At 43.9% G+C, this 12,965-nt stretch overlaps 1 protein-coding gene across 1 annotated transcript in view; it reads left to right on the forward strand.

Annotated features, from left to right (window-relative positions):
• Positions 1-10,936, forward strand: part of DPF3 (double PHD fingers 3) — a 256,883-nt gene extending 245,947 nt beyond the window's left edge. Inside the window, exons 10-11 of the mRNA XM_080808592.1 lie at positions 8,983-9,064; positions 9,611-10,936. Of these exons, the coding sequence (XP_080664718.1) occupies positions 8,983-9,064; positions 9,611-9,681 (153 nt within the window). The 3' untranslated portion in view covers positions 9,682-10,936. The remainder of the gene's footprint in view (positions 1-8,982; positions 9,065-9,610) is intronic.
• The last annotated feature ends 2,029 nt before the right edge of the window (positions 10,937-12,965 follow it).

A 12,965-nucleotide genomic window follows, 5' to 3' on the forward strand; every position in this document is an offset into this window, starting at 1 on the left:
GGAGGGGGGGAGGAAGAGCAGAGAGAGAATCTTAAGCAGCCTCCATGCCCGGCACGGAGCCTGAGGCAGAGCTCTGTCTCACAACTCTGAGCTCATGACCTGAGCCCAAATTGAGAGTCATATGCCTAACTGACTGAACCACCCAGGCGCCCCTGTTTTTATTTTCATTTTTTTCAGGTTTTATTTATTTATTTGAGAGAGAGAGAGAGCATGAAGCAGGGGGAGGGTCAGAGGGAGAAGCTGAGTGGGGAGCCCCAAGTGGGGCTCTATCCTGGGACTCCAGGATCACGACCTGAGCTGAAGGCAAACGCTTAACCAACTGAGCCATGCAGATGCCCCTGGGCACCCCCATTTTTAAAGTTTCTTTTAATATGTAGGTTTCCCCTCCATTTTGCTCTTTTATCCCCTTCGAATTTTTGTTGAAGAAATTAGTGAGGGGCGCCTGGGTGGCTCTGCTGGTTGGGTGTCTGCCTTCAGCTCTCAGGTCATGATCTCAGGGTCCTGGGATTGAGCCCTGCATCAGGCTCCCTACTCAAGTGGGGAGACTGCTTCTCCCTATCCCTTGGCTTCTCTCTCTCTCTGTTAAATAAAAAATTAAAAAATTAAAATCTTAAAAGAAATCAGTTAATTTGTTCAATAGAGTTTCCTAGGACTGTGTTTTTACTGACTGAATCCCTGTAGTGGTGTTTGACACTTCCCTCTGTCTCTTACATTTCTTGTACATTGGAGTTTAGAACTAGAACCCTGATCAAATTCAGGCTCTTTCTCTCTCTCTGTCTCCAATACAATAATGTAATAATGTAATGTAATGTAATATAATATAATATAATATAATATAATATAATATATGTTATATATTCTCTATTTCACAAACTATAATAGTATATCTGGGAAGCCCTAGAGAATCAGTGATAAAGCTCACTCGAACATTAAAGGTAGCAGGATATAGAATTATCATACAAAAATTGATAGCCTTCATGTGCACAAATAACACCCAGTTAGAGTTTACAGTAGTAGAGAAATCCCATTCATGATAGCAACAAAAAACAAATACTCAGAAATAAGCCTAACAATAATGTGTAAAACCTATATGAAGAAAAAAAATTTTGAAGAAAATTTTAAAGCACTGGAAAAAAACACAGAGGTAGACCTGAGCAAATGGAAAGACATTGTGTGATCTTGGATAGAGCGATTCAACATGAGAAAGATGTCAGTTCTTCCTGAGTTAATTTACAAATTTAATTCAAACCCAATAAAAACAGCGAACATTTAGACAAATTGATAGTAAAGCTCATATGGAAAAATAAACATGCAAGAATAGTCAAGAAAATACTGAAAACAACAAATTATGAGGGGAGACTAGACCTCCCAGATATTAAAACATACTATAAAGCCTCTAATTAAAACAAGATAGACAGACAAATGGAATAGAAAAGAACCCATAAATTGACCCATCTACATATGGACCTTTAGCAGTAGGATAAAGTTTGCCTCTAAAATTACATTTTCATGAATGGTGCTGAGATAATAGGGTACCCATTTGGGAAAAGATAAAATTAGGCCCATATCTCACAAAATACATAAGAATAGTCTCCAAATGAACTAGGGGATCTAAACGTAAAAAATAAAACCATATTAGTGTTAGAAGGAAACATGGGTGATTTCTTTAAATATAAGGAAAGATCGGGGCACTTGGGTGGCACAGTCAGTTAAATGTCCAACTCTTAGTTTCAGCTCAGGTCATGATTTCAGGGTCATGGGATCGAGCCCTGTGTCAGGCTCTGAACTCAGCGTGGAGTCTGCTTGAGATTCTCTCTCCCTCTCCACCCCTTCTGTTCATGCATGGGCTTGCTCTCTCTCTCAAAATAAGTAAATAACTCTTTTAAAGTATATATAAGGAAGGATTTTCTGTGATTCAGAATTCAGAAGAAATAAAAGAAAATATTGACAAATTTGGCCACATAAAAATTTGCATAGTAAAAAACAGATAAAGTAAAAAGACAACTAGCAAACTGGGAGAAAATATTTACAGCATATACCACAGATAAAGAGCTAATATTCCTAATATATAAAGAACTCTTAAAATTTGAGGTTCAAGGGATGAGAAACCTGATAGAAAATGGGAAAAAGACATGAACAACAATTCACAAAAGATAAAAATAGCCCTTAAACATTTGGGAAAAAAATAGTTTGGGGACACCTGGGTGGCTCAGTGGGTTAAAGCCTCTGCCCTCAGCTCAGTCGTGATCCCAGGGTCCTGGGATCGAGCCCACATCGGGCTCCCTGCTCAGAAGGGAGCCTGCGTCCCCTCTCTCTCTGCCTGCCTCTCTGCCTACTTGTGATCTGTCTGTCAAATAAATAAATAAAATCTTTAAAAAATAGTTTGAATACACTCATAATTAAAGATTTCAAACTAAGGCAAAAATGGGATACTATTTCTTATCCATAAAACTGGGAAAAAAGTATGAGAATACATTCTGTTGATGGCTATGGGAAAACTGACATCCTCATACATGGTCAGTGGGAATACAAAGTGGTACCAGTCTTCTGTAGGGACATTTAGCAATACTTAACACAACTACTATGCCTTTACCTCTTGACTTAGCAATCTCATCTATTAGGAATCTACTATAAAGATATAACACTACGAAAATACATGTGCATAAAGTTATTCATGGGTGCAACTGTTTATCATTATAAAATATTGGAAATGACCTAAATGTTATACAGAAGAATGGTTGAATAATGATGGCATAGTCACACATTGGAATACTTACAGCTAGAAAAAAATGAGGCAGATTCCATACATTGAGATGGAATAATTTCCAGTGTATTTCCAAATTTGCTGTTGTTAAATGAAGAAAGCTAAGTAAAGACAACATCTATATAGTATGCTGTCATTCTTGTAAGAAAAGTGTAAGAAAATATACATGTATCTGTTACTTGTGTTAACGAAATACAGGAAGGATAAAGTAAAGGAACTAAAGAGACTGCTTACCTACCAGTGGGTGGGAATGGGGTAGAAAGAATGGGGAAACAGGTGTGGGATAGTAGGGATAAGGGGAGATGGCACTTCTCAGGGGATTCCTTTTTGTACAGCTCTGACGCTTAGGACCAACGTATTGTTACACATATCCTATTACAGGTCAATACCAAAATCAGCTAGGATGGGGGTGGGGGTGGGGACTGAACTGGGATATGAATGGTAGCAAATGAACCTAACTATAATGTAAATAGAGCAACCATATTGAGGGGTGGAGAAGGAAAGAACTAACTTTTGTAAATTTAGAAAGCAGTATATGACTGTATTTTAAGACTAAAGGCAGAGATGGCTATGTAAATATTATAGTTTAGTTAGTAAATGTGTTTCTTTTTTTTTAAGATTTTATTTTTTTGAATTTATTTGACAGACAGAGGGAGATCACAAGTAGACAGAGTGGCAGGCATAGAGAGAGGGGGAAGCTGGCTCCCTGCTGAGCAGAGAGCCCGATGCGGGACTCGATCCCAGGACCCTGAGATCATGACCTGAGCTGAGGCAGAGGATTAACCCACTGAGCCACTCAGACTCCCCTAGTAAATGTGTTTCTTACAGGCATGTAAGTTACAGGCATATAAGTTAGTCATTCTGCAACTACTTTATGTGTGTCCAGGTGTGAACTAATAATGATATATTGTACTAATGAGAGCCAGGTTTCTCAATGTCAGAGAAAGAATAATCAAACAGAGGGAAGGCTACACTGAATCCTATGGTGTTGGGTGGAATAGGGGGTATCAGGGAATGTTTTGATACAACATATTGTGTGTATGTATGTATGTGTGTGTGTGTATATATATATATGTACATACATATATATCTATATACATGTATGCACACATATAGATAGATACAGAAATAAATATAGATGTGGGCATGTGTCCCACGTATACATTTACTTCCTAATTCTATTGGCTGGGAGGTCCTAGAAGCAATGACAACCCAGAGGCAATGAGAATCCATGGTACCCAGATATTGGTTTCTAAATACCATTCTCCAATAAAAGGAACTAGGAACCCTTGGATAAATGGCTGATGCTAGGGCTGGAAAATATAAGGGGAGCTTGGAATATCCTATGGTACTAGAAAGTAGGGAAATGCTCAAAAATTGATAAGGCACATCTAAAGGATACAGGAACTAATTTTTGAAGGAAATCCTAATGACAAGTCTAGGACAAGTTGAACAACAAAATAAATCATGATAGTGTTGAATTGTAACTCAAAGAACAAGATTCATACTGATATTTATAAAACTTGAATAAATAAATAAGGAAGAGTTAAACTCTTCCTCAGAGCAGAATTATAATTAATAAATGTAGAGGGAAGAAGTAAATCACTGGTAGGCAAGCATCACTGTTCTGGTTGTTGTAAGCAAGAACTGGCTCACTAATGCCAAAATTAGTGAGCAAAAGTATGGTCAGAAACAGAATATTTGCATAATCTCAAAGTATCTCTCTCACCAGATTACTTATTAATACATTACGAAGGGAAAAATTACAACATTATAGTGGAAAAACTGACAGACACTACTTTACACAAATCAGAGTAACATTATTAGTAACAAGACATATTGGTATCAATGTGCCCCCATACGATACACTGAGAAGGGCACATCATCTCTTTTGTAGTATTCTTGCCAAAAGTGTATAACCTCAATCTCCTCATGAAAAAAGATCAGATAAACTCAAAGTGAGTGACATTCTACAAAATCACTGGCCTAGTTTCTTCAAAAGCATCAAGGTCATGGAAGATAAAGAAACTGAGAAACTGTCATAGATTCAAGGACACTAAGAAAACATGACAACTAAATACAACGTAAGATCCTGGATTGGATACTGGGAAAAGGGGCAGAAGTGCAAAAACTGGTGAATTTCAAATGAGGTCTTCAACGTAGTCAATAGTATAATGTTAATATAATATCCTGCTTTTCATGATTGTACTATCATAACATAAGATGGTAACATTAAGGGAAGCTGAGTAAAGTGTGTACAGAAACTCTCTGTACCATTTTGCAATGTTCTCTGAGACTAAAATTATATCAAGATAATAAATCAAAAAAATAATGGGATGTTTCCCTAGCATCTTCCAAAGGTGACAACCTTTTTTTTTTAATAGTATCTTTATGAACTCAAGGATTTAAACATATTTGATTGATTTCAATCCATTACAGTAAAAATTGTCTTATATTTGGGCAGTGAGAATGCAATCAGGTTTGATCTTTAGTCCTTTTGCATGACCCCAATAGTATTTGCTTTCTAATATGTGAAAATATTTGCACATTTTGTGCCCTGGACCTGGAGCCATCCATTTCTTCAAGGACTCCTGGTTCCTTTTATGGCCAATGATCTTTAGAGAACATAATAGGAGTGCTAGGGGTACTGATTTTTACTGCTTTTGTCATTGTTTTGGGGCATTTTAAATGGACAAAACTAGACAATATGTTTTATTTGTTTAAAAGATAAAATGCTGAATTTGTATGGATACTTGAATTTATACTGATACTTCTAATTCATACCCAGAACTAACGGTAGGGTTTTTACTTAACTCAATTGATCTTACATCTGTATTTTCTTTCAAGTATGTCAAAATTCTTCTTAGTTACAAGATAATCACTCATTTGATACATACAGGTCTCAGAATATTAATTCCACTATTACCACTAACAATATGGCTTCTGGAAATACACACACACACACACACACACACACACACACACACACTTTTTGTTCTTAAGGTATATTTGACTCAGGATGTATAGTCAAACTACTTGTTTTAAAGTCACTTGGAATAGTTACTTTCTATGTGGTTATGCCATCAACTAATACATAATTAGATACACTTGTTTCATTTTTCTTTTTTTTAAGGGACAATAACTGTGAATTTTGTTTTATGACTATGAAAAATATTTACTGGTTCCAGAATCAAGTCTCTTAAATAAACAGGATATTCAAAGAAATCTAGCTTCTGTTCCTACTCTTTCGCACTATTCCCTCACTCTGCTCATAGGTGACCATTAAAAAAAATTATGGCTTATCTTTTCCTTCTATTTAAATATAACATATTACATGTATATGTGTATGAATCCATAAGAATTCATGTGTATGAATAAAAAAAAAAGAACCCATTTTCTTATACTATAGTAGCAGACACCCGTTTTCCACACCTTGCTTTTTCAGTGGATGTCCTAGATTACTCACTCCACCACAATGTATAGACATAATCTTTCTTCCTACAGCTGCATAGTTCTTCATTAGTTTATTCAACTAGTCTCTTACTGATAGACATTTGGGTTGGTTATGGTCTTTGGCTTTACGAATAGTCTCAATACAGAGAGTTTTCATTGACTTGGCAGAGCTGTAGGGGAGGAAGCAAGGGGTGAGGCTGCCGGGGCAGTAGGGTTCCTCTCACATAGTCAGAGATTTACCCTGCACAGACCAGAATGGGGTCCCCATTCTACTGGAACTGCAGCCATCCTGCTGGAACTGGTTCTTGGGGACTTGGGAGTTAGGAGGCACTTAAATTATATTTTTCATTGGGGTTAGCATGAACTGGCTGATAGGGGTGGTTTTGACAGGCAGTTATCTTAAAAAGCACCTGAGAAAGAAGAGAATGTGGTGCTAGACAACAATCAGCCCATGAAAAATGGATTTAAATCTACAGACGCCTGGTTTCCCTTTGGGAAAATCTGATCCAGAGTATGCTACCTTCTCATATTTCTTGTATCAGCACTATATCAGGAGTTATGTGTCTTTAAGACTTTAGTAATACTCTTTCTGACAAGTCTCTCCCTATTTTCTGTTCCCATCCTAACTTATTCCTCCTTGAATTATTCCTAAATTATACTGTAATATAGCTTACTTCAGCACCAAGACAATGGTGTAAATTTTTTTGGAGTAAACCACACTGTCCTGGTTTTCATCCTACCTCTTGGAGCGTGTATCTTAGTCTCTTTTTTCTCTGCCTGTCCCTCAAGGTTGGTGCTCTCAGGGTCTGTATTTTGGCCTTTATCTCAGTAATGTTTTTTGAGTCCTTGATTTTTCAGAAGTTTCAATGAAAGCTATGGACTTACTCTTTTCTCAGAAAAATGTACATTTGTACCTATACAGGAAGTTGTGCATATGATTTCAAGAAGGTCATGGACATCCCTCCATGAGCTCAAGTTCAGGGACATCTGTGACATACTCTGGGCTTCCTCTCTTAGGACCTCCATTATCATCTAATCACCAATGATTCCCAAATCCATATCTCATGGTCAAGCATCTTTCCTGATGTCCAGCTGTCTCCAGGGTATCTCCACTGCATGATCTGTGAATATGCAGAACATATCTCTAGCTTAGGCTGCCTTCTGGCTCCCTTGGATCTACTCTTCTGCTCACGTCTCAATGGGTAGCTGTATCATCTGGCTTGCTGACCAAGCACAACCTGGGAGACATTCTTGATTTCTTTGCCATCATCTAATCAATAACTTTCAAATGGGAACAAGACCCTTGTCTTTCCCCAATGCCACAATCCATTACCTCTTACCTGGATGGTGGTAGGAGCATTCTAAGTGGTTTTCCAGCCTCTAGAACCAACCTTCCTCCACCCAAGTATCTATTCTTACACAGCAGCTGGGGAGATCTTTCTAAATTCCATGTGTGACCAGTCACTCCTCTGTTGCTAACTCTTCAAAAGCTTCCCATTGCCCTGTTGAAAGGTGATAGTGTGATAAAAAAAAAGTCTTTCATGGTATCTCCTGCCTTATTGCTTGCTTGCCAGGGTTTCCAACTTCAATATCTACTTTTTCCAGGATCATTGTGCTGAGGGGAGCCAAGGTGAGATTTGATGCAAATCTTAGTTTTGCAAACGTCTTATAAGCCATTCAAGCAGGTCCAAAGAATAGAGCGGAACTGAACCTGGATAACGGGGAGCAGATCACAAACACGTAGCTACTGTGTGCCAGTTCTGAAGGAGATGTGGAGATGAGTTAAGACAAAGTTCTGCCCCAAAGGCCTTACAATCCATAAAGGAGTAGGCGAAGGAGGCATATTCCAAAAGAACTGTTCAAGAAAACCTTCGTGCGTAGACGTCTACCACATGCCAGGCTTCGTGCCATGAAGGAAAATGCAATTAAATGTCATAAGAAAGAGGGAGGACTATGGGGATGCAAGGGGGGTGAGAGAACTTCCATTTGAGCTAGATTAGGGACATCTCTGTAGGATGGAGTAGCTGGAAGTCTTGAAGGGTGGGTAGGGAATGGTCTAGAAGAGCAGGAGTCAGGGACTGGGAGAGCGCCTAGGCCCAGGGAATTGGGGCAGTGAAGGTGCAGACTGCATCTTTTGAGGTTAAAAACCATGCTAGGGGCTCTTTTTCTCACCTGGGGTCCAGCCTCCAGCCCCTGAGGAGGCTCTGGGGATCTGACAGGTGGCATTGCATTGCGTGCATTTCTCTATATTCGTGTAATGAAACCCTGTAAAGGTTCTGAGGTGTCATGGATGTTACCATCAAGGATGGCCGTTGCCCTTTTTTACAGACGGAAAGGGTGAGGTTAAGAAGAATTCAGTTAAACTTTGCAAACATTTGAATTATTTTCTGTGTACTGGACAATCCTTATGGGGAACGTAGAAGCAAAGAGACGTGGTTTTCCTCCTTTATGGAAACAGAGTTATTGGCTACAGGAGTTCAGAAGAATAAGGAATCTCTTTAAACTCGAATGTAAGGTGGTAGTCAAGGCAGGCTTCTTGGAGGAGGCATGATTTGAGCAGAACCCTAAAGTGGGAGTATGGTTGGCATAGTTGGGGAGGCAGGGGGATTTCCAGGCGTGGGCAAAGCACTGAGCACATTCAGGGGGCGTGAAGACCTCAACTCGGGCCTGGAAAGGGGCACTCAGGGAGGTGGGTCTACACGGAACAGGCTGGAGGAATATTCACTCTCTCTCTCCTCCCCTCCACCTACTCTGTCTTCCACCAGGACCAGCTCCTCTTCTGTGACGACTGTGACCGTGGCTATCACATGTACTGTTTAAATCCCCCTGTGGCTGAGCCCCCAGAAGGTAATGAGGATGAGGTTGACAGTAGCAACAACAGCTACTCGTACCACTTAGGGAGCCCTCACTATGGTGCGGGCCTTGTGCTAAGGCCTTTCCGTGTCTTGTCTCATTCAATCATCGCAGTCCTGTGAGGCGTGTAGGACCGCTACCAGCTGACAGATGAGGAAACGGAGGCACGGTTCCACCCCCTGGAACTTCAGCTTGGGGCTGAGGAAATGTTCCTGGACGTGTGGCTGAAGTGGTGGTGGGGGGGGGCTGTGAGCTTCCAGGGCAACTGGCCCAGGCCTGGTGCTGCTGCTGGAGACACCCCGTCCGGGAAGGAGGGTCTTTACAACAGTTCAGCTGACGGCCTCCGAGCACCTAAGTGTTTTCTGAGCAGCCCGTACCCTCTGCCGAGTTACAGCCTCCAGCCCGCGTTGGGGACCGGGCCTCGGTCTCTGAACTGGGAAAGTGGAAAGAGCAACGGGGCTTGCAGGAGTCAGGGCCAAGGCGCGGGACCTCAGGGCGGGAGAAGGGCCGCGGGTGACCAGGGCCCCTCCTCTCTTGTAGGAAGCTGGAGCTGCCACCTGTGTTGGGAGCTGCTCAAAGAGAAAGCCTCAGCCTTCGGCTGCCAAGCCTAGGGCCCCAGGTCCCAGACCGTGACCTGCTGCTGGAGAGGCGCACGCGGAGCCCACTTCAAACCGGATCAAGCCCCCACTCCCAAATATCCAGAGAGACCAACTGTAAGGAAGGCCCGTGGTCACAGAGGGCTCAGACGTGCGGCACCGAGAGGGTGAGGTGTCTGCTTACCTCCCACACACAGGTTCCAGCATTTCCGCCAGCCCCTCCTCACTTCCGCAGGAAGGATGTCGCACTTTTGAAGAACACGCCTAGCCCCGGCCCTGTGGGACCCCCTCACGTTGCCCCCGGCCCTGCAGCCCTCTCACTGGTTCCCATTTTAAGGGAAGCTGTTTTGTGACCACCGATCGGTCACTCACGTGTCGTCTGGTGTTTTCTATCTATTGTGTTCCAAGAAATCTTCACACAGCCTCCCGCCTCCTGCTTCGGCTCTTTATCCTGAACTCAGCAAAGGAACAAAAGGCTGTGGAGAAGTTGTTATTTATTACAAGCCTCCCTGGAAACTTCCGGACTTGGAGTTGGGAGGCCATCTTGATGATGAAAATCCCTCTTTGTTCCTTGGTCTCTGTGAAGAAGAAAAGAGGTTTTCTGCCCTCCCCCACCCCCCATCCCCACCCAGATAACCTGGTGATGTCTACACCCAGGGTGGTCTCTTGACGGGGCTGGAGAGGGAAGGACAAGTGCTGAGGGGTGGGTGGAAATGTTGGGAAGAAAATTCAGAGGCCCTGCCACAGCCAGTCAGTATTTGTTATCCATCCGGGGCGGGGGGGGGGGGGGGCTTTGTGGTTCCTTGACCTTCGGAGCAGGGGTGTCCTTGAGGTGAGATAAGGCACAGCCTGTGGCCGGGGAAGATGCTAGGGCCCTGCCTCCCCACCAGCCTGGGTCTGGAGCTTTCCCCGGCGGGACTCAAGAACCAGGAAAGTGGGTGAAGGCTGCCCAGTCCAGAATCCGAATGTTGGCACAAAGGACGCAGCTTTGCGAAACCCGTCAGTATTGATGTGGCACCACAAAGTCCTTTCCCCGAGTCATTTTTTCCTTCTACACGGTGTGCGCTTGCCACTGTCTGCCGACTGTCACCCGACTGCCACTGTCACCCGACTCTGGGGATTTGAGGATGGGGTTGAGATGATTGTCACCTCAACAAATAACCGGGGTGGGGGCATTCTTTATGATCACGGCGACAATGACGCACACTCCTCAGCTGGAGGGCTGCTCTTGCCCCCTAAGCTCCCCAGTACGTGCTGGACTCCTGTTTTTAAAAAAAAAAAAAAAAAATGTTTCGAGAAGAAAGAGGTGGGAGGCTGAGCTTCTGAGAAGCCTGTGTTGGAAGTCAGCCCCGAGGGCCGGAGCGGCTCAGGCTGTCTTTGAATCTCGGAGGCGGTGGCCACGGCAGCAGCACACAGTAACTGACACGTTTCTGGAAAAATCATTTGCCCAAAGGGCAGGTCTCAGTGAGCGGGACCCTCGCGCATGCTCGGCTTCCTTGAAATCAGCTCCATCTCCGTGGCCCGGCTGCTCCCAACAAAGGCCGAGGTTATTTTTAGTCCTCCAGCTCCCGAGGAAGCCCCTGGAGACTCGGAGGCTCGTTGGGCCACTTCTGCCCGGCTGTGGGGTTCGCTCCACGACTTGGCAAGAGCCTCCCTCCTGGGCTCACCGCTCTCGGCCAGTGGCCTCAGGGCAGCCTGGCGTGGAGCCAAGCTGGGCTGGTCTTGCCCAGGCTCTTGCAGAGTGACCCGTGGGGTCAGTCTCCTGTAGGGGCCCCGTGGCCTCCGAGTGAGCTGCGTGCATACATAACAGGCTGGTTTGAAGGGCCCTGTCCAGATGGGATTTTCATCCAGCTCCTATGACACGTCCTTCCCCCTGCTGGCTGGGGAAGCTATTTTGGATTCTGGAGGTGCAGGGAGGGTTTGGGGGAGCTGTCGTGCCGTCTTGTCATCTGTTCCCCAGAAGTGTCACATCAGAGGAGCGGATGTCCTCTCCTGACTGCTCTGGCTCTCTGTCTTCCCACAAAACCCAAAGTGGGGTGTCCTCAAAGGCTGATTGTTGGTTTTGAAAATCACTTTGACTTAATTTTAGAGAAAAAGTTACCAGAATGTTCCCAAATGCCACAATGGCTTAAAGGTTAAAAAAGGAAGTCTGAAACCCCAAACTGGGGCCCTCCTACTTGACAAACTCTCTTTGGAGGGTGTACACATGTGTTCCACGAGGGGGGATTGAGTCTTGCAAGGAGGGTGCTGTAACCCACAGTGCGGGCAGGGAGGGGAGCTCAGGGCCCTAGAATGGATGTTAAGAGGGTCCAGAGTTCCCTTCCCGGTTGCATTCCCGGTGGGGTCAGTGCAGCCTCTTCCTCTTTGAGGTCTCAGTTTCCCCATCTGGAAACTGGGAATAGCAAGGCCAGCTTATGGGACGACACTTTCGGGGTACAGCAAGCAGACAAAATCTCTAGAGGTACATTTATCACTTTCTGTATTGAGACCAAGAAAATGATGGTAAACTTCAGATTGGTCTTTCTCTGACCCCCAGAGAATGAGCTAGAATCATGGGGTGCACGTGGATGATCAGGGTTTTGGTTTTGCCTTTGCTATTCAGTAACAAAGTGACCTCGGGCAAGTCACTTAGCGTCTCTGAACCTCAGTTTGCCCCACCTATGAAACAGAGATAATAACCCTTGCCCTGTCTGTTCCACAGTGACACTGGGAGACTGAAAAAGCTTAATGTTATATAAACAGCCACCGGAAAGCAGGGCTTTCCAGGGAGGGATCCCTAATGATTTCTACGTCCCCTTCTTGTGTGAATTAGCCAAGGTTATCTAACCTTGAAAAGATAACCTTGAACCTATAACCAGAATCTCCCTTTTGACCCAAATGGGTTTATGTTTTAGGGGCTGGGCTGCCTGTGGTCAGAGCCAGTAGGCCAAAGCTGCGACAAGGACCCGTGCATGGGTTTGCTGTTGGTGGGAAGTGAGGGTTTTACCCTGGGGTTGGGGATTTCAGAATGAAGATACCTGGGGGTACTCCCTTCTACAAGATCATCACCACCTAGTCTGGGGAGCCAACATCTGGAGAGGACAATGATTCAGTTCAGTCTAACATTCACTTAGAAACTTTGGTGTAAAGTCCAGCTCTGCTACATTTCTAGCTGGTTGACCTTGGGCAAATTCTGGGACTCATTTTCCATGTCTGTGAGGCAGGGAGATGTAGCCTGTCCAGCAGGGTTGTTGCAGGGATGAGCACTAGGGCTAGTGAAGGTCTGGCCCCGGGGCCTGTCCTGATGGAGGCCCCCACAC

This window comes from Martes martes (assembly GCF_963455335.1).
Source record: "Martes martes genome assembly, chromosome: 7".
NCBI classification, from domain to species: domain Eukaryota; kingdom Metazoa; phylum Chordata; class Mammalia; order Carnivora; family Mustelidae; genus Martes; species Martes martes.